We start from the raw sequence: 22,702 nt of genomic DNA on the forward strand, positions 1-22,702 counted from the left end.
AGAGAGAGAGAGAGGGAGAGAGAGAGACACACAGACAGACAGACAGACAGACAGACAGACAGACAGACAGACAGACAGACAGACAGACAGACAGAGATAATAAACACACATACATAAAGTAAGAGAAAGAAGGGTTGGAGTGAGATATTTGGAAAGCACCTTCTGCTAAACACTATGTGCAGCCAGGTACATATTGCAAACAGATGTGGGCTGTCCTCTAGACGCTCTCTCTCTCTCACCTTGCTGGTGTCTTGACAGTCGGGATCAAAGGGCACCTGCTTGGCGGCCAGTTCGCGGCCTGTGTCAGCGTCATAGCAGAGGTAGACCTCCCCGAACGCCCCTCGCCCCAGCAGCTTTCCCTGTCGCCAGTTCACCGGCGCCCGTGGAGCTGTAAGTAACACAACACCAGACGCTGACAACTCCACCACTAATTCATTTGTGTTTCCAAATCCACAGAGTCAGAGAAACAGAAAACCACCGTGATATACTGGTAAAGACAAACGCTAAACCTACTGGCAGGCGTCGACAACCGCTGCAAGACCCGACTCTTAACTCAACGCAGTAAACTTCACCGAGACTAGACGTCAAAATCCACCACAGGGTCATTTGTAATTCCCACCACAGAGCCCTCTCGGATGACACTATTAAGTGAGGGGGAAAACCCCAAACAACCCGTTCAAAATGTGTTCGGCGCAGACTGCAGACCTCAGCGACGACTTGTCAAAACCTTAAAAAGGTTCCCTCCACAATATGAAGCAACTCTCATCCAAGCATGCCGAAGGCATCCATGAGACTTTGTTGGCGGGATTATCAGAGGTTACCGATGGCTGGAAGTTAAGACGGGAATGTTGTGAGTGGGAGTGAGAGAGAGAGAGAGAGAGAGAGAGAGACAGACACAGGCGTCCGACATGTCAACCGCAATCAGACCGAGTGGCTGAGCTGTGTTCAATTTCATAACATAGTTGATTTCTGGCAACATGACCCGTAGATTCAGTAGGAATGGATGTTTCACCGATAAAACAAACAACCAGCGTACAAAAGTAAAGGAAGGCACAGAGTTGGGGATGGACATGCATTTGAATGACTCTCCGTCCATCTATGCCAGTTTAATGGCTTCATGGCGTTAAAAGCAGTGTTGATTTCGTCGCCTAAAACTATGAGGAAAAATGTCTGCTGACTACCTTTTTTTCACTTAAGAAAACAAAATAAAAACGAAGCTATGATGACTAAAACTATGACAAAATATATTGACGTCAACAAATAAAAACTAGACTAAAAATGTTTGGGAGGGACGAGTGGAGAAGAGATCCAGTAGAACTAAGACAAGTCATCATGGGTGCACGCGGGTGTCACAGACCGAAAATAGTTGATCTACAAGCTCATATAGAGCTTGTAGATCGGCTATTTTCGGCATGCAGCCAAGTGAAAATCATCTCGATGCCATCACGGCCTGCCAATTTTTTTGGGTAGATTTAGTCGACTAAAATCGTATGATATTTAGTTGACTAAAAGTAAACATTTCAGGTGACTAAATATGATTAAAACTAAATCAAAATTTGCTGTCAAAATCAACACTGGTTAAAGGGTCTCAACTCACATTTGGGCGCGCTGCGCGAGCAGCTCTTGTCGGCGGCGCGGCCCAGTGTGCGCAGGTCACTGTACTGCAGGGTGCTGTCTCCGTTGTAGCTGCGCGTGCGGCTGGAGGGAACCAGCTGGAACAGGTTCTCCTGGGGCATGAAGCTCCGTGGGAAGGTCCTACGACCTGAGAAACACCATGACATGACAGCGTGTGATGTGAATTCTCATTATCTAGAGCAGTGTGTGGTTCTCAAACTATTTATTTTATTTCAAGGACCCCCCATAAGAGTTACAGACCAGTAAGGGTCTATTTGGAACCCCCCCAAGGAACCCTGCGGGTCCCTGTACCCCACATTATGAACAACTAGGCTACAGCTGTGGTTTTCAAAGTGAGGTCCGGGGAGCCTCCGAGGGTCGTAGAGGGGGTTCCAGGCGGTCCCCAGTTTACTCATTACCTGCCAAAAACTTTTATAAACGTTTTTGGCAAAAAAAAATATTTTTACAAAAACAAAAATCTAAAACTATTCTTAATTTTTGGGGTTTTTCAGTTTTTCCGTTCGTCACAAAGAACCAGGAGATAACATTTTCCAAAAAGTTTCTGCTCAATTCACTTCAATGTTAAAAAATAAACGGACAAAAAAATTAAAATATTTCTAAGTACTAGCTTAGAAAAGTCTGGCAGTCTGTGAGGGTAAAAAAAAAACACAGTGGCAGTCTTAGAGTTAAATGAGCAACAGTTTAAGCACTTAAGCCTCTTTTTTGTTGTGGGCTTTTAGCTTTTCGAAAAAATGTTGGTAAATCTAGCCAAATCTTCTCTTATGGGGGTCCCTGCCACAAAGTATTTTCAGATGGGGGTCCTTGGCCAAATACATATCAATGTGGGGGTTCCTTGACGTGAAAATGCTTGAGTGGCACTGATCTACACTACACACGTATTTAAATGTGATAGTCATAGACAGGCACTCATTCAACACACTTCATTCCATTTAATCACAAGCCCACCCACACACACACACACACACAGTAAAAATTCCTGCAACATACTGTACATGTGTTTTATAGACACGCCGGCCACGGCATGTTATTTTTTTTTACAGGGGACATATTTTATACCAGTTGACATGCATTATGATACATAAACATATTATGCAGGTCTTGTCCAGAGAGAGAGAGAGAGAGAGAGAGAGAGAGAGAGAGAGAGAGAGAGAGAGAGAGAGAGAGAGAGAGAGAGAGAGAGAGAGAGAGAGAGAGAGAGAGAGAGAGAGAGAGAGAGAGAGAGAGAGAGAGAGAGAGAGAGAGAGAGAGCACGGAATAAGTACTCAGATATCTTACTTAAGTAAAAGTAGCAAAACTACAACACAACAAATACTAAGGCTAAGGCCTGTATTCAAACTTTTACAAAAGTAAAAGTACAAAAATTGTTCAGATCTTTTGTGAGCTTGTAGATCTGCTATTTCCAAATAGACAAAGTATGTAATAATAGGGTTTTGTAATAATAATCTAAATCTGAAAAAGTAACTAGTAACCCAAGCTGTCAAATAATTGTAGTGGAATAAAAAGTACAATGATGCCTCTGAGATATAGCATATAACGCATTGAAAAATGGAAAACACTCAAGTCAAGTCAAAAGTTCCTCAAAATTGTACTTAAGTACAGCACTTGAGAGCAAATTATGTACGTCAGTTACTATCCACCACTGGCCAAGAGCAAAGGCCAGCAACAGCAGAGAGTGCTTCTCTCCGCTCCCGCTCCACTTCCTGTCAGACAGGAAGCTGCGAGCACGCTGTGTTTTTACACAAGGCTCAGTGCTACGCAGGGGAAACGTAAATCACTGCTAGCCAAGGTTAGCCTCTGAGTAAGCAACTCCTAGCAGCTGCTGCCTGCCTGCCTGCCCGGGACAGCAAGCCAACACTTAAAGCTTGTACTATGTATCTTTTTGTGTATGTGTGTGTGTGTGTGTGTGTGTGTGTGTGTGTGTGTGTGAATACAATGTTATTTTTGCCCAATCTGTATGGTAGAGAATATTAATCTTACAATAAATGCATGAAATCTCTGTGCGTATTTCCGTCTATACTTCATACGCATCTCGAGAACAGTCCCGTCAGACCGACTTCAAAATCGGCGCACACGACGCCAACGACTCGAGGGACTTGAGAATCCCGGTGCCGAGACGGTCGGATAAGGCGGTTGTCCAGAAGCGCTGATCCGACTGATACTTCCATATATAGGCATATATGTACAGTATGGAGTGCAATATAACTTATACAACTGGGGCGGTTGCATATGGCCTCCCTGCTCTTCTATTGAGACATTTAGAGCCTGTGGCCTTGTTTTTGACATGACTCGGTTGACAAGCGGTTCTGCCCGAAGGTCAAAATTCAATTTCTCCCCTGAGCAAGCAGGCATGCTCCATTAGCTCAGTGGTAAACTTCCAGCACTTGTTTGAATCCGGGCGTAGGACAAGAAAGTTACAGAGTAGTGCAGCTTTAATGTACCAAATCGTTGCTGTCGGGTGGAATCCTTGTATGTTCAAAACTGTATACGTTATGTTTCAGGAAATGTAAAAATAAAAGTGCCTGTGTTCCAATTGTATCCATTGTAGTTATTATTTAGTTACAACCTCTTGTTAATACTTTTCATTAGTTTATTATTCACAAAACCCACTTTACAGACAGACTCAACCACTTTCACTTTTCACTTGAAAAATTATAATTCAGAAGTAGCAAAAATAGCAGATCTACAAGCTCACAATGCGTCACATCACGCTGTGAGCTCGGCTATTATTGCTTCTTTCGTGTGACACTGTAGTATCACCAAGTAGGGCATTCATTTACCTAAAAAACATAAAAACTAAAGGTTTCTGCCCGACAGCAAGTAAAGTGCTCAGTTGCGAAAGCGCCCGCTCGTCCATTTAAATTCCAATCCGTTATCAGGTGGGACAGGATAAGAAAACACAGCATTTAATGCCGAGTAGGCAATAAATGTCATCTCGCTAATTGTGCAAGGAGTTCAACGAGCACATCAACCACTTAAAGTTGACTGCCTGCAATGTAACGACGTGGGAGTGGTTGCAGTGTGTGCATGTACTATGTGTGTGCATGTACTCTCTGTGTGTGTGTGTGTGTGTGTGTGTGTGTGTGTGTGTGTGTGTGTGTGTGTGTGTGTGGAGGGAGGGGGTGTGTGAGATAGAGGAGTGACTGTGAGCATGTGTGTGCATGAGAGTGAGTGAGTGGGTGAGTGTGCGTGTGCGTGTGCGTGTGTGTGTGTGTGTGTGTGTGTGTGTGTATCTGCAGAGCCATAAGAGCCAAACCCCAGGGGTCCTTGAGGGGATTCCAGGGGGTCCCCCAGCTAAATTATTGAAAATGGCATCAAAATCTGTTGAACTACTTTAACTCTATATTATAGGCTACCTCGTCTATTTGAAAATAGCCGATCTACAAGCTCACATCATCACATGTGTATATTGTGCACAATGGTCTCTTACCGTCACTATAGTCCTTGCAACGATTCGGCAACTGGAACTGGCGAGGGAAAGTCCCTCCTTTCCCATGTCGACCTGTAGGGGGAGCAGTGAGGCATGAGCTGTCAACATGGGTGGGGGGGCAATATGACATGCAATTGTCTGCCGTTAATGGACGACTCTCACATTGCAGATAACTCATCTCACGTTCATTTAGATGTAAAGAGATAACAACCACGGTTCCACGGAGACTTGTTTATTTTAGGCGTGCAGAAACGGCCATTAGCAACACCACCTAGAAAAAGGAGTGCCGTGTGGCGTGTTCAGAAAAGCATGTGGTCGCCCCCACGAGAGACACACGGAACCTCGTTTTCACTTCTACCCGTCTAACGTCACGTCAGAAATGACTTCAGATTGCAAACGCAGCGGAAGGCGGCTATTAGAGGATTGAGACACATGTGTGAGCCGAGCGAGCGAGCACAAGCCTGGTGGACCCAGTGGAACAGTAACGAAAGGCAGGTGGAGAGAGCCCTGCTGACGCAAATGAGGGCTGACGCGCACGTGCGCGCACACACACACACACACACACACTAAATGGGAGAGCTGAGTGGAGCCACTTGCAATTGAAAGCAGCTGTTCTGTCAGATGACTGCCTCCCCTCGCAGTGTTTTTGCGGCCGTATCCCAGGGAGACGGGGTTATTTTGTGTGTTTTTGGCAGCGTGGGATGGAGAAGGAAAAATCTGCTCACAGGGAATGGTAAACAAATACTGTAGCTCTCCTCGAGCAGGAAGCGACACACACACACACACACACAGCTTTACATCAGTGTGTGTGTGCGCGTGCGTGTGCACGAGTGTTTGTGTGAGCGAGTGTTTGAAATAACAAAAAGGCACAATATGTGTGAAACCAGACAGACACACGTGCACCAGCACGAGACTGAATGATGTCTTCTTCTAGAGCCGTTCTCAAAGTGGGGTCCCCAGCTAAAGTGGTTAACATAGCATCACAATCTTCTTCAACCACTTTATCCATTTATATGTTAGCTATTCAAAAATAGCAGATGTACAAGCTCACAGCTTGTACATCTGCTATCTTTGAGTGTTTGAAAAATGTTGAATAGTTGTTGTTTTTAAGACCTGGAACGCATCTGTGTCACTTTAGATTTCTTTGGCTATTCAAAAATAGCATATATACATGCTCATAGCACGGCACCGAGTGCCGCGCTATGAGCTTGTATATCTGCTATTTTTTTCCAAAAACTGTTAGGATTTAGATTTTTTTTAAAGAATCGCCTCAGGTCTTAATGGGTTAACACAAATCTTCTCTACTTGGGGGTCTCGCTGGCACAAAGCATTTTCAGATGGGAGGGGGGGGGGGGGGGGGTCTGGGGCCAAATATATATCAATTGGGGAGTCCTTCGTATGAAAATGTTTGAGAACTACTGTTGGAGGCTGCTTGTATGGGGGATACATATATCTCCTGACTTTACGTTCATAATGGGCTGCAGCGGTTCCCAGCCTACTGTGGATCAGGGCCCACCAAAGTGTTGGTGGCCCAGGGCCCACCCATCTGACCACTTAACACGGCTGACCGTGTTAAGCGGTCAGATATGGGTGGGCCTCGTGGATTTTCAGAGAGATGTTTATTCTAATGATCAATCGATCGACTGAGTTGCAGGCTGGGATCAAGGGAACTAACCTAAGTTCCTATTAATAGGTATCACCATGGAAACACATTCTTCAAGGTTTTAACCACTTAGCCCATTTAGACCTGAGGTCCATTCTACTAAATATCTTCTAAATCCTAACAGTTTTCTGAAAAACGTATGTTGCTTTATCAGTGGTTCTCAAACTTTTTCATGTCATGTCATGAAGTATTTGGCCACGGAGCCCCTTCTCAAAATATTTTGTTCCAGGGACCCCCAGGAGCAAAGATTTGAGTAAAACATGTTCGCTTTAAAACATATATTATTCAAAAATGTTTTCAATTTTTCTAAAATAGCAGAAAAGCTGCTATTTTTGAATAGCCAAAGTATAAAATAATGATTAAAGTTGTTAAAATGACACAGATGCTTTCCCGGTTTGAATGGGTTAAGCGCTCTATTCTCAGTAAAACAAAAAGGACCTCAGTTACAACTGTACATGTGACCGCTTTTTTCCATCTATACCAAACGTCTTCGCCGCCCGAAAATCTCAAGCTCAGCTTGTAGATCTTGCAGATCTGCTGTTTTTCGCGAATGTTCCCCCCAGAGTAGGCATGCCGGGGTTCAAGTGGTTAAAGAAAAAAAAAAAGGCATTTTTATTACATTATTCTTTTATATTAATGCTATATTATCAACAACATCGTAGTGCTGTTGCCAATTATTTGGGGGACCGCTTGCACTATCATGACCCCAGTACAGCCCCAGTACAGCCCACAGTTTGGGAATGGCTGTACTAACTGGAGACAAAACAGAAAACAATGAGGACAGATTGGTAGAGAAAGCTAGCTGTGGTCTCTGCGCTCCCAGACTGTAGTCTTTATGTCCACTGGGATTAGCATGGCCCCATTTTGATACGTGTTCTCCAGGAGAGGATGACGCACAGGGCCTGTGTTGAGTGTTCATTTAAAAATGGACCCTTACAGAGTGAGGGGTCGGGGATTGGGGAAGGGGGGATTAGAGGGTCTCAGGAGAGAGGGGATGTGATTGGAAACCCCCCCCAAAAAAACTTAAGCAAGAAGGGAAGCCACAACAGGGAATCCATGACGTTATTAGAGCCGGTGTTGTTGTATTAAAAATGTTCACTCCTTTTGCTTAGAATCAGACTCCAACATTTCATCTCTAAAAGTGCATCGTTTCAACTCTGTAACACCCTGTAACAATTGTTTGTTACAAATAGTTATCGCTATTAAATAAACATACACTAGTAGCACTTCATTTTGCATCCCCCTCCTCATGAAAGCATTTGCTATTAATTAAGCTACCACCCAGAATACCACCCAGCAGCACTGTCAACACAATTTGAACCTATTGTGCCTTGTTTTGCAAAAAAAAAGGACAAAGTAACCAGTAACTAAAGTTTTCAAATAATTGTAGCAAAGTAAAAGTATAATATTTGTCTCTGAGATGTAGTGGAGTAGAAGTAAAAGTACTGAAAATTGGAAATACCTCTAAATTGTACTTAAGTACAGTACTTAAGTAAATGTACTTAGTTACTTTACTCCACTGGAGTTCAGCACATCCAGCGTCTGTTTATAATTAACCGTGACCAACTGTGCTTTCATATGCGCACACAGCAAATTATGCATATTTTACTGGACACAAGAAATGTTATTCAACACTCAGGAGATGACAACAAGAAAGAGACCCTCGGCTGCAAGCTGTTCCTTCCGTCTTACCTTTGTATTCATAGTTGAGGTTCAGGTAATTGTTGTCGCGGTTGTTCTGCGAGAACGGAGGACTGAAATGACAAGACAAAATGGGAAGAGAGAGAGAGAAAAAAAACGGGGTTGAAATATGGGCGGCTATTTAAGCCAGTATATTCCCTTATCTATAAAGCAGAGGCTGTGTGTAGAAGCCTCTGGCCTAAATTTTTGCCATTGCCTGGAGCAATGAAACAACAATAAAGCCTGGAAGAAACATGCAAATTGCACGCTTTCGTTCTCGTGCGCTACGTCCCGTTTGTTGCCGCAGGATTTACGGCGAGCTATTTCACATGTCTAGACATGCTCGGTGGACAAAGTGTCAGCGATGCTAAAAAGGACCAAAGAAGTAGTAATGCCTGATTCATACTCCGTATAGGGTTGGGATCCATTAGGATTTTAAAGGGATAGTTCAGCCCCAAAATAACTTTTTTTCCCTATCGATTAGTCACCCCATGGAGACTTGAATTCATGGATATTATTTTGTTTTTTTGTCGCATTCCTAAGCCAATGATTTGATGACTGGCAGCGGTTCCGGTAGGAGACACAAAGAGTCTCCTTTGTGTCTCCTACCGGAATCGCTGCCTACCGGTCTGCTGGTCATCAAATTATTGGCTTAGGAATGCGGCAAAAAAAAATGGGGTGACTAATCGATAGAAATCGATAGAAAAAAGTAATTATTTGGGTGAACTATCCCTTTAACGATTCCGGTTCCTTGACGATTCCCTCGGTCCGATTCCTATAGGGGGTTCCAAATGGAACCTTACAGGTCTGTAACTCTGAGAGAGTACAAACGGAACCAAATGGACCCTTAAGGGTCCATTTGGTTCCGTTTGTACACTCTCAAGAGTTATGGTGGTCCTTGAAATTGGTATTGTAATTGCATAGCAGACGTGAAGTCCACATTCCAGCTCTGACAGTGTGAACCGGTTCTGGAAAACGGTTCCAAATGTGATGGAACCGATTCCGGGTTCTCAACCCTAAAGGTCCTTACACACCGGGGCGATTTTTTCGTGCGAATAATACGCTTTTTTTAAAAACCTTATAAAGTCAATGCAAGCGTACATGGCGCGAAAAAGGGGAAAAGCGAAGCGAAAAAGCGTCTTTTAATTATTCGGAACGAGTCCGAATTTTGCGTATATTCGCACATTCGCCGGTGTGTAACCGCCTTAACTCCGTAGTAGTAGTGTCGCTTGCCAAATAAAAACAGATCTCTGGACCTCACTCATTTGAGGATTTTTTGTCACAGTATACTTGCACATGTATACGTACGTATGTACGTATGTGAAAGCTCGCCACACCCTTACACAATAAGTAATCAGTAATAAGTAAATCAACCCTTAACACATTGAATGCCAAGAACGCATATATGCGTTCTTTTGAATCCATCACTTGCGTGCCAAGAACGCATATATATAAATTAATTTTCTTTTCTTTTTTTTTTTGACCCAAAGACCAAGGAGATGTGATTTTTTGAAGATTTAGACTCCCATCCACTTCCTTGTTAACTTAAAACTTAAAAATTCTGTATCTCGGCTCCTGAGTACTTTCTTTTTCTCAATGAAAAATCTCTGGCATAAAACAGCTAAAAAATCTGAAATAACTCTGGCATTCCATGTGTTAAGATGATTGGTGGAATACCAGTCCAGAATGGATGCTTGTTACAACAACGCAAATGTGTTGGGATGTATTATTGGAGTGTAAAGACAGAGCTGTAAGGATCAGAGTTAAAGGAGTAGTTAAATGGAGATCTTTTAGTTGTTTTTTTTTGTCGCATTCCTAAGCCAATAATTTAATTACCGGAGAAAAGATGCTAATGTATCTGGTAGGAGACTCAAAGGAGACTCTTTGAGTCTCCTACTGGAAATACACCCGGTCATCAAATTATTGGCTCAGGAATGCATAAAAAACTAAAACATCTCCACAATTCAAGGCTTCATGGGGTGTGTAAATGATAGAAAATAAGTACTTTTTTGGGTGAACTACTCCTTTAAATTAACGCTCCGGATTCTGCCGTGTACTGTGTGTTTGTGTGTGTGTGTGTGTGTGTGTGTGAGTGTGTGAGCACACATTACATTTACCCCACACGCCCCCCCCCCCCCCTCCCCCTCCCCCCGCTGGCTCTGATTGTCTGCAGCCGGCCCGGCGACCCCACGACCCAGCAGAGAGTGACGTCTCTGCTGACCGCGGGGCGGCGCGGGGCACGAGACCCAGGATAAGAGGCACACACATGCCCGTGCAGAGGGAAAAGTTCCATGCGCTCGCTTCCTGCCATTGTTCTGCAGCACTGGAGTCCAGATAAGCCTCGCACAGGTAGAGCTGTTTCCGCCTCTCTCTCTCTCTCTCTCTCCCTCTCTCTCATTCTTTTCCTCACACTCACTCCTCGTGTTCTCATCTCACTCTCTCTTTCACCGTAACTCGTTATGCTTTTTTTCCTCCACTCTACTCTCTCTACTACTCATTCCCTCTCTCTCACTCTCTCTCTCCCCCACTCACTTGCTCTCTCTCTCTCTCTCTCTCTCTCTCTGTGGAGTACGATAACGGTGGAATCCAGGCGTCCAGATAAGGGCTCTGTTGCCATGGTAACAGCGAAGCGACCTGATTCCATTTCCTCTGAGGCGGCAGGCAGCCGTAAGGGTCAGGGAGCTAGACTGGCCTTTAACACTGTTTATAAACTTCACCACGAGCCCTTAGTGAAGTGTGTGTGTGTGTGTGTGTTAACCAGGGGTGTACTCTGGATTTTTTTACTTGTGGAGCACGTCGTCATGTGCACACGCTTGCGCATGCACGTGCGATCGCTGATTGAATATGTATGCATATGAATACGTCATATGCATTTACCTTGCAGACGTCACCTCTGTAATTTAATTCATGAATCCATCAGCCACTGTCATCCAAACGTTCTCTTTGGACTGCTTCAGGACATCTGACAATAGGCTATGCCTACAGCTACAGTACAGGGTCACACAATGGACCATCGATATGCATCCAGCCAGGGTCATTCCTATGTTAATTCACGCTGTTGACACTCTGCAGCTTTTGTAATCTTTGGTAAGAGGTGTGTGAATGGTTGTTTTTGATCGATACGTGATTTAGACGCACTCTCACGTGCATGTCCATTCATGTGCGGGTGTGCGGGCAGCTCAAACAACTAGCGCTCCACCGCGCCCCACCTCCAGTACACCCCTGGTGTTAATAACACACCAATATAACCGCAGAGGACCCTGGGGAAGACTTTGCTCACTTGACTTTACTGTCGAAACGTTGGTTTCTTTTTAACCTAACACATCAATAACCACCAATTTAAGGACGTTCATCCAAGTCTCGAGCAGACAACCCTCACAGTGTCAGGTTCAGGTTAATCTCTCAAGAACAGATTCTGCTCTACGCTTGAATCTGTCGGGGGGGGTTCGTCATAACGTGTACGCACTGGCCTACAAGTGGGCGTGCCTTCAGATCAGGAAGCAGGCCGTGCTTTACCCAATCAAATGTAGTGGGCGGGATTTACTGTCTGTGCTCTCGCTTCCCACTGAAAACAAACCGAAACTCATTTAACAATAGCGTCCTCGGAGCAGACAAAACCACGGAAAGATATTCACATTTTAACTTGCTCTTTCATCATAGAAACAAGTGGGTTTATAACCAAAACGATCCATGTTCTCTGGGAGAAGTGGTGTTCGTGTTTCGTGTAGAAAAATTGTTAGTGGGAATGAAAACATAAGCACACCACCGGAAGTGGAGCGCTGAGGGTAGACCAAAAACCCCGGTTTCCTTGCGCACGGGTGCTACGTTGAGCTCCTCCCAGAGCCAAGTGAAAGAGTAAAAAGCTGTTTTTCCTTTTTATTTGGCGATGGGTTCCCAGATTGGGTTCAGGTAAACAGCACTAGGCTCACAAACACTGCCCCGCGTCATAGTTCCTTGCCACAAACTATAACATGCATAACATGAGAAGAGAAGATGATGGCTCACCTGTCCAGTGCTTGATCTATTGATTGACAGCTGCTCGACAGTGAATTATCTGCACTCCCGAAGGGCCCCAGCATCTGACAGACGTAATAACACAGAGATATTGAGGGTCACTACGCATGAAGACACTTGGGACAGAAATGTAGCTAAAGATTAGGTTCAATAAGGAAGATCTCTCTCTCACACTTTCATCTATATTGCTGCGGATGCTTCACAAACATCCTTTCATTCACAGCTTGAAGTGTGAGCACTTCAAGCCAATCTGCAGTCAGCCAAACAGGCTTTAAATATCACTTGCCTCTGAATGATCCTGTCACTCTCTTTTCAGCAAGTAACGTAAAGTCTCAATTGTCTAGAGTTGAGAAGGAAGGAGGTTCATCTGCACTGCCACCACCAATACATTAATGTTAACATAGTCTATTCTATAAAACTTTTTGTTTGTAACAACTTGATCTGTCCTTTATTTAACGCCAGTTTGTAAGGAGCGAGGTGCAAGGGGAAATAAAAGAGAGCGATTATGTTTTTTTCCCCATTTCTTAACCACATTCAACCTGGCGTCCCTATGTTGTAGGTGAATCTGTTCAGAAAATGTCAAAACCTTTTTCGAAATTGCTACACACTCGCAACATCGTCACATTACGACACATTGTTACGCATTGTGAGCTTGCCTTGTAGATCAGCTTCTTTCGCTATTCGCCATATAACAAAGCACATAGGGCTTACATTCTGGTCCAGTACCTCGGGTATGAACTCTCCCTCGCTGTGGATGCTGGTGTAGGAGCCCTGCCGGGCTATCTGCTGCTGCTCCTCCGGTACGCTGCCGGGGGGAGGCGAGGTGCGCCCCGTGTGGAGGGAGCCTGCAAGGGGGGTGAGGGGGACAGGGTGAGGGGTGAGGGGTGAGTGGGACAGGGAGGCACATAGTGAGAAGGGATAGAATGGAGAGCAAGGGATGAAAAGGGGAAGAACATTAGTGGAGCTACTAAACCGAACCCACCCATGATCAACACTTATTTTATGGTATTGTTTTGTATGCTGCCATATTGTATATTTTTCTATTTAAGTTTATATGTGTTTAAATTAATATCATATATCCCATTTAGACCTGGCACACCTATAGGTTGTTATACCTTTCAAGCCAGGAACACCTGTGTGTGTAGTTGTTGCTATATACAGTATATCGCAACATAAAAAAATATATACAAAGTTTTTCAGAACAGGGAGGTCAGGATTTAGAAGGAGTTTTTAGAATCGGCCTCGGGTCCAAATGGAATATTCTATATTTGGTTCAGTTTATTATGTTTTTTTAAAAACTAAAATATGACTTAAGCCATTATTTTGACGGTGGTGACGTCAATATGATACATAATACACTTAGCTGCATGCAAAGAAAAATACGACTCAATGTGCAACTAAGTATAAATCAGGCAAAAGGAGGACAGCACTAAGGGAGTTTGTGTGTGTGTGTGTGTGTGTGTGTGTGTGTGTGGGTGTGTGTGTGTGTGTGTGTGTGTGTGTGTGTGTGTGAGTGAGTGAGAGAGAGAAGGAATGTGATGAAGAGATGAGCCGTGGGGGACGGAGGAGGGGGAGACAATGGCCTCACGGTGTTATTCACGGGTACAAGTTCAATGGCGACGGGTCGACAGGAGATGATTTACCAAACCGCACCGGTGTCACCTCTGATCTCAATTACTGTGACAAACGCTCATACCGGCCGAGACAAGGCACACAGAGAGAGAGAGAGAGAGAGAGAGAGAGAGAGAGAGAGAGACAGAGGCAGATAGAAAGAGAGAGGTAGAGAGAGAGAGAGAGAGAGAGAGGGAGCATTTGTCCTTGACACAGGGAAAGAGCCAACAGTATTGAATATGTCTGGTGCTGTATGTCTGACAATGGCTGCTGGCTCCAATGACAGGAGCAGCATGATGGTACACTACACTGTAAAAATATTGAGTGAGTGTTAATTTACCTCTGAGAGTGTAGAAAAAGACCCGCAAAACAGTGCATAATATACAGTAGTAGAGTGAAGCCGTCTAATTGAAACTGAGGGTTCACCTCCTTTACCTGCTTTCTCTCTGCTTTCATTGGTTGCCCGCTGACTCACTTTCCCCCCCCCCCCCCCACTTACAGCCACCTCTATCCATACTCTTGTCCTGCTCTTGTCCTGCTCTTGTCCTATACGTCAAGAGAGGCACTCAGGCTCACATGACATCTCCAATCAAGCGCGTCTACTGCGACCACGCTGCTGCTGCTGCTGTCACCTCTCTCGTCTGCCACCTCTCTCCCTCTCTCTCGCTCCCTCTCTCTCTCTCGCTCCCTCCCTTTCTCTCTCGCTCTCTCGCAGACTCCGATCTCCCATCTCAGTGAGTGACCCGTGGCGGGGCGAGGGGACAGCGGGTCATTTTGTAAAAAAGCTACACAGCATGCGTGTGTGAACACCTACAGCTACACACAAGGTGCTGGTACTGACAGCTATTGTACAGTACAAACTAAGCATTTTTGTTTCGACCACTGGAAAAGTGGAAATGCAGTGCGGTACAGGCAGGGGTGCGCCGGTCGACGCTTCACGCGACACCACGCCGTTCCGCCAGTTTTTTTGGGGCAGGATCACGCGCACGCACATGCATGGATGTGCACGTACGTATGTATGCTAGAACGCGTTCACCTCGAATTTCGATTCATTCATGAGCCAAGTACCCAAATGGGAACTTTGCATAACAGGTTTACAGGCGAGTGTCCAAATGTATCCTCTCTCCTCAGTCTCCTCACATACACGGTATATAAGCAACACAGCAGTTTGGCTACAGTACCCAGTGCTGGCAGTATCCTATCTGCACACGAGAAATATACTTTGTTCAAAGCTAACTTTTTAGTTTCAGCTCCTATAATTCAAAGTAAGTTAAAAACTACACCCATGGCCTGGGTCGCTGGCGTGACGTTCGCATGGCCGTGCGCATGCCGTCATTAAAATAGCGTTCCGCTAGTAAAAAAAAAAAGATCACCATTACACCCCTCGGTACAGGGGATCCGCAAGCTGTTGTTGTGTGTGTGCGAGCATGTTTTGTGCATAATGCCAGCGGTTGCTTTACGATACTGAAAACGTTGACCTTTCAGGACTCCTCAAAGATAAGGGGCCGCGAAACGACGCTGAGATTTCCCACACAGCACAGTGGACCTTCACACTTTGTTTCCATGATATATGCCAGGACTGGACAACAGCACTGCACATCAATGAGCAGGCCTCTACCCAGGCTGAATCTAACACACACATGTATGTAAATCCGCGCTGACTATAGATCTCTGTTTATTTTGTGTACTGTGGAATTCTAGATATACAGCTAACAATTTTGGGATCCTTGAGGGGGTTCCAAACGGACCCTTAAAAAAGGTCTGTAACTCTGAGAGCGTACAAATGGAACACTCTCAGAGTTATGGGGGTGCTTGAAATTAAAACGTTTGAGAACCACTGGCCCAAACGATTCAAAGCGTGCTTAGTGGCACCTGCTTGGTGCTCGTGAGAGAAGACTCTCGCCCTTGCTTTGCCTATAACGCTTCGCTATTCGTCAAGGCGGTCGCTGCCAGCTTGTTTGGCCTCCAAATTTGCATTCTCTTTACAGTCACAAGGTGATGAAGGCGATGTCCCAGAATCGGTTATTAACCCATTAAGACCTGGAACGCATCCGTGTCATTTTTTTTATTTGAGCAAAAAAAAAGCATTATTTTACACTTTGGCTATTTTTGAAAAATCGTGAAAATGTGTGCAAATCTTTGAATATTATAAATTATTTTAAAGCGAACATTTTTAACTAAAATCTTTGACTCTGGGGGGTCCCTGGAACAAAATATTTTGAGACGGCGGCCAAATACAGATAATTTTGGGGGTCCTTGACATGAAAAAGTTTGAGCACCACTGATATAGATCATCAAATTATTGGCTTAGGAATGTGAGAGAAAAAAATAAAAACCTCCATGAATTCAAGGCTTCATGGGGTGTGTAATTGATAGAAAATACGATTTTTTTTGGGGGGGGTGAACTACTCCTTTAACATTCTCATCACCGTGGCACCGCCGTCTCTTTCTGTAAACTAACCACGCTCTATGATGCACCCTGGAGACCCAGGCAGGTTATTTCCCACCTGGATGTGTGCGTTAAAACCCTGGCCGTCAGCAGCAGCACCGGCTCCCTGCTCTGTTGCTGCTTATCGTCTCTCTTTCAGGCTCAAGAGATGCCCGGTGTCAGCCCGTTTTCACACGCATGTGAGCAAACAGATTGGTAGAAATGGAGCATAATGACTGCTTGATAGAGCTGTAATGGCGTTTTGATTGGTGCAGCACGCGGCAAAGCACTCACACAAGCAGCGCCAGAGTCAAGTGCTTGTGGAGTCCCGATTGCCTGTGATGACACACGTGTGTGTGTGTGTGTGTGTGTGTGTGTGTGTGTGTGTGTGTGTGTGTGTGTGTGTGTGTGTGTACTTGTATTACTATATTTGTGAGGGCCAAATGGTCCTGGTCCTCACCCAAGAAATGGTTGTTTTATGGTTAAACGTGTTTTAGAGTTGGGCATACTATTAGTAAAACATTCAAGGTAGGTTTAGGGGTCATGGTTGGAGTTATGCCTGACTTATACTTAGTTGCTCGGCCTGTGTCGTGCACCAAAAATAGCAGATCTACAAGCTCGTAGCGCGGCACTCGGTGCCGCGCTATGAGCTTGTATATCTGCTATTTTTGAATAGCCAAAGTGTAAAATAATACTTTTTAGGTCAAATCAAAAAATGACACAGGTGCTTCTCACCGGTCTTAAAGGGTTAAAAAAGAAACCCTGGCATACATAAAATCGCCGTTCCGTCCTGTCCTCACAAGTATAGCAATGCAAAGGTGTGTGCGCATGCACGTGTGTGTGTGTGCGCTTGTGAGTCAAAGAGCAACGCTGACTCACCTGTGGAGTGTTTGCGAACCCTCTCTGAGCCTTTCAGCAGAGAGCCCTTCAGATCTCCTAGTGACCGGGACGACCTCATCTCGCTCTGTTTGTCCCTGCTGTTCACCTGTAGGTACTGCAGCAAAACAGGAAGACGTGCAGGGGGTGACGGTCGGGGGCGTCCCGGGGACAGTATAGCGAAAGAGAATGAGGGGGTTGGGAGGGAGGGGAGGGGGGGGGGGGGGTAGAGGAAGTAAGTCAGCATTACATCATCGTCCACTTGTATCACCGTGTCAATCAGTGGAGGAAGTGGAGTGTCGTCTGGGTCACTGATTCCGCTAGACAACCGCCGTGTTACAGCGAAGTCGTTAAAAAAACCCACACAGTCTAAATCAGAATGAGTGATCTCAGGCAGCGCCTGTTTGTTTGTTCCTAGTCGCCTGCAGGGAATATATCATCTCGCTTTCAGGGATGGGGGGAAAAACATACATAAAAAATGTATACAAATACCCCCAAAAACTATTGTGTCAAAATCAAATACCAGTGCTAAAACTTTATTTAACCCATTCAATCCGGTAACGCATCTACAAATGTCTTCTAAATCCTTCTAATCCACGTATGTTGCTATAATGGTGCTCAAACTTTTTCATGTCAAGGACCACCCAAAATGATATGTATTTGTCCACGGACCCCCCATCTCAAAATATTTAGTTCCAGGGACCCCCCAGAAGCAAAGATTTGAGTTACAAATGTTCGCTTTAAAATATATATATTCAAAGATTTGAAAAAATAAAGAAAAAAAAAAAAAAACAGCTCATAGCGTGGCACTCGGTGCCGTGCTATGAGCTTGTATATCTGCTATTTTTGAATAACCAAAGTATAAAATAATGGTTATGGCTACTTGGCTAAAATTGCAAAATTTCTATCTGCAACGAATGTCAAGATAAAAATCGGAGACGTGTTACATAACTAATGTTCTGACGTTTTTGATTACCTTAGATGGGGCCACTCAATGTCAAAAACTCTTGTGATGTGAGCTGGATAGCTTTCTTAATTAGCCCAGAACTTCCTCTGGGGAAGATACAGACTTCCTATATACTGTAATTCTATTAACGTGCAAGTTCTCACGTTGAAATGACCAACATACGCTAAATACTGTCGCTACAGGGCTCTTAGAGGAAATGTGAAACACCGATTATATTTGTCTAGTTCTTTATCACATAGTATTTTGTACAGTATATTTTTTTAAATACGACAATACTGCTCTCAGGAAGTATCTTGTGATAAATTACATGGTCATATGCAGGCCTGTGAAATACACAAACTTTGGAGTACACAAAAACGTGATGCAAATACATATTTCAAAGACATGTGACAGAAATGCTATCCATCTCTCGTTCAAGTGCTTCATCCACTGACACAGCTTAATCCTCCAATACAAAGTACACTGACGTGCCTTAAAGGTCTTTCCGAACTGTGCCCAATCTGTGTGTTCTGAAAGCATCCATCCAGTGTGTGTGTGTGTGTGTGTGTGTGTTTCTTACATGGTTGTTCTTGGGGGTCTTGAGCAGTATCCTGAGCAGGTTGTTGACCCCCGTGCTGCAGCCCGTCATCATGACGGCCCGGTCCAGGTCCTCCTGCGTCTTCAGAGGCAGCAGCAACTTGGGGGAGGACAGGACAGGGGTCAAAAGGTCAAAACACTGGTTCTCAAGCCCTCTCATTTCAAGGACCCCCCCGGCCCGCCCTCCCAGTTTGGTATGCATTAAGCCAGTGGTTCCCAAACTTTTTTAGCTCGAGATCCAAAAGAGACATTTTATGTCGCCCCCCCGCCGGGACGCAAACGGGTGAAAATAACCGATCTACAAAGTTCACGACATATCCCGATGTGACACGTTGTGAGCTTGTAGATCTGCTGTTTTATCTATTTCTATTCATGGTATTTACTAGAATTGTTTTTAAATTTATGACATTTTCTTGAAAACTATTTGAAATTTATTTTTTTAATATCAGAAAATGTTAGATTTTCCTATTTTTTTTGTAAACCGAGAAAAAAAGGATACTTACCCAAACAAGGGTCCCGACCCCCTGTTTGGGTTTAACTACAGATGGCTACAAATGGAGCCAAATGGACCGCTATTTTGGCTATTGTTGTGCAACACTGTTGTACGGAAATAGTAGTAAATAGGGCTTTAGTGTTCAGTAATCAGTAATCCCTAATTTATTTATACTTTTTTTTTTTCACTTTGATTTGTCGATATAAAAACTAATTATAAAAAGGGCTTCTATAAAAAGGCCTTTTTTTCTCAATTATTTTGATAAATTGAAAAACTAATCGAGAGAATAATAACTAATAAAATAATCGATATCTACAGCATTACACCGGCACAGCCGAAGCTCAACACAGTGTAATGTAAAACAGCTCTGTGTGTGTGTTGCGTGGTGGTGGCTCTGCTGTACCTCTTTGTCAGTGTTGTAGAACAGGTCCATCTGCTGACCAAAGGCCTCGGTCACCTTCTGGAGAAGCTCCTTGATCTTCAACGGCCTCTGGAACGGGATGATTCTGGGTGGGATGGGACACGTACAGTACAGGGTCATCATGGATCAGAGGTCACAGAGAGAGAACAGAGCTCACTGTTCAGATCTTTACACAACGTGATGCATTAACAGTATGAAAATATATTAACATGGAAAGTATTCATAATAGTTCAGTATTTTTCAACCTGTGAGACCTTGTCTGTTTGGAGTGGACGTAGCCAAACATTTTAAACAGGTTTCACAACATCATAGCTTGCATTTATGGGTCATTATAATTAACAAAAAGAGACAAATTCCCACAGTCTGAAAGGACCTTCAGATGTATAATTCATGACTAGCATCCTGTGACTGAAACGGCTGAGGTTAAGATCCCATGCAGATGCAGATTTCTGTGGTGAGCTGACTGACTATCATTTCTGCAATGACTGTAACATCGGTTCATCATCAGCATACAGGGGAGTAGAGCAGCACTAATAGAGATCAAACTAGAGTCCGCTGTTTTCTCTCCCAGGCCGGCACAGAAAGGCTAATGCAAGCTTTTATCACTAGCAGGATAGACTACTGTAATGCTCTCCTATCTGGTGTGCCAAAAGAAGAAGTTGTCCGGTTACTTACAACTAGTTCAGAACGCAGCAGCACGCGTACTGACTAAGACCAGACGGAGTGCACACACCACACATCACACCCATTTTAAAGTCACTCCACTGGTTGCCCTGTTCGTTTTAGAATAGATTTTAAGGTCCCTTTATTGGTTTTTAAATCACTAAATGGAAATGCACCTGCTTATTTATCTGCAATGCTCTCTGGGTATGTGCCTGGTAGAGCTCTCAGGTCCTGGTCTCTTAAATGTTCCAGAGGATAAAACTAAAACCAGAACTAAAAAAGGCTCGGAGAAGCAGCCTTCAGCTACTATGGTCCTACAAAGTGGAACAGCAGTTCAAAATAAATCTTAAGACACACCTTTTTAGCATTGTCTTTACCTAGGTTTTAGCATCATTCCTTTTTTATTTCTATTCTTATTACATTTTCTTTACATTGTTATTTTTTGTTCTGTGAAGCGCATTGGGCTGCACTTGCTGTATGAAATGTGCTACATAAATAAAATGTGATTGATTGATAAGTTTCGGTTATGATTCGGCGGGGGGGCGGGAGACTGAGTGGAGGTTGCAGTGCACATTCTTGTGCTGCGGCTGCGAGTGTTTCAGGGTCACGAGAGGAGAAAACAAGTGGCTTTTAATCAACACAGAGGAAAAGGAGGGACCAGAGCGACCTCTCTGATGTACGTGCATGTCAACATATGCATGCTTATCTATGTAGGCAGAATGTGTACGTGTATGAGTGAGTGTGCTGTGCATGGCTATGACTTTATCAGTCACCAACTATCTGTAGTGTGTGTGTGTGTGTGTGTGTGTGTGTGTGTGTGTGTGTGTGTGTGTGTGTGTGTGTGTGTGTGTGTGTGTGTGTGTGTGTGGGGGGTGTGGGGGGGTGTGTGTGTGCGCTGTATGTATGTTTGTTTAAAAGTAGTGTATGTCCTAATGAGTTTGTGTGGGTGCCTCTCATCTAAGCCAGCACACACACACACAGGGAAACTTCCTGAGAGGAAAAGGAGGGAGAAAGGAAAAAAAAGCAGCGAGAGCATCAGGAAGTGTGTCTTTCCCCTCTCTCCATGTTTAAAAAGAGCGACAGAATGAGAGAGACAAGCAGCAACAGACACACAGACAGACAGAGAGTGACAGACACAGCATGGGAGAAAGTAAAATAAGATTAAGGGCTGTGTCGTGTCCACCGAGGCGTTTCTTTCCCTTAAAAGACCGGTGACGCATCTGTGTCATTTTAGATTTCTTTGGCTATTCAAAAACAGCAGATATACAAGCTCATAGTGCGGCACCGAGTGCCGCACTACGAGCTTGTAGATCTGCTATTTTCAAAAAATCGTAAAAATGTGTGCAAATCTTTCAATATATTGTAATTTGTAACTCAAATATTTGCTTTTGGGGGGTCCCTGGAACAAAATATTTTGAGACGGGGGTCCGCGACCAAATACATGGTGGTCCTTGACATGAAAAAGTTTGAGAAGTTTGTACTTAAGTACAGTACTTGAGTAAATGTACTTAGTTACTTTCACCACTGTACAGTAAATTACATCAATCCAGCCAACTGGTACTTTTTCAGTGATATGTTGTTGTGGTGGATGGATGGACATAGCCATCCTCAGAGCCCCGCCGTTAACACAGCATGTGAAAAGAGAGAGTACTCGCGACTCAGCATTAATTCCTCAGACTTTGTTTCACATATCGTATGTACCTCCCCATCCCTATCTCTCTCTCTCTCTCTCTCTGCCATCTCTCAGGAGCATCCTGATAAAGCGGGTTTGTTTTCATCCCCATCATTTCCTCATCACAGGCCACATTAAGTCCCTATCTTAATGACTTCTCATTGGCCTCCACTTGAGGAGGGATTCTGGGAAAGGAGGAGGGGAGGGGGGGGAATTCTGGAGATCAGAGGGCTATAGCAGTAGAACGGCTAAATGTCTCTCCATCTCTGTTTATGCCTACCGATGGTGATGGTACCGATAGAGAGCAGGGGATGGGGGGATAGAGGGAGGGGAGAGGCGAGTGTACAAGTGTGTGTGTGTGTGTTTGGGGGGGGGGGGGGGCGCTAGCTCTGAATGATATGCCTTTCCTTCCTCTGTGCAAGCATGCAGAGGCAGTTATTACAGCTTGCGATAAACGCGCTTGCACTCGTGCGTGCACACTGCACACAACACCCACCCACACACACACACATTTGGACTGTAAAAAGCTTGAAATCACACATACCCATCCTCTAACCCTCTTCTCTTTACTCTCTT

General features: G+C 44.4%; 1 protein-coding gene across 1 annotated transcript in view; it reads right to left on the reverse strand.

Annotated features, from left to right (window-relative positions):
- The window catches only part of map3k22 (mitogen-activated protein kinase kinase kinase 22), a 90,388-nt gene that overhangs the window by 11,061 nt on the left and 56,625 nt on the right, over positions 1-22,702 (reverse strand). The window contains exons 6-14 of the mRNA XM_080417924.1: positions 19,774-19,876; positions 18,861-18,977; positions 17,338-17,452; positions 13,146-13,264; positions 12,411-12,484; positions 8,418-8,479; positions 5,063-5,134; positions 1,598-1,762; positions 240-388 (exon numbers count right to left, since the gene is read on the reverse strand). Coding sequence (XP_080274050.1) covers positions 240-388; positions 1,598-1,762; positions 5,063-5,134; positions 8,418-8,479; positions 12,411-12,484; positions 13,146-13,264; positions 17,338-17,452; positions 18,861-18,977; positions 19,774-19,876 — 976 coding nt within the window. The remainder of the gene's footprint in view (positions 1-239; positions 389-1,597; positions 1,763-5,062; positions 5,135-8,417; positions 8,480-12,410; positions 12,485-13,145; positions 13,265-17,337; positions 17,453-18,860; positions 18,978-19,773; positions 19,877-22,702) is intronic.

Source organism: Gymnoscopelus braueri (genome assembly GCF_963280865.1).
Source record: "Gymnoscopelus braueri genome assembly, chromosome: 21".
Lineage (NCBI taxonomy): Eukaryota > Metazoa > Chordata > Actinopteri > Myctophiformes > Myctophidae > Gymnoscopelus > Gymnoscopelus braueri.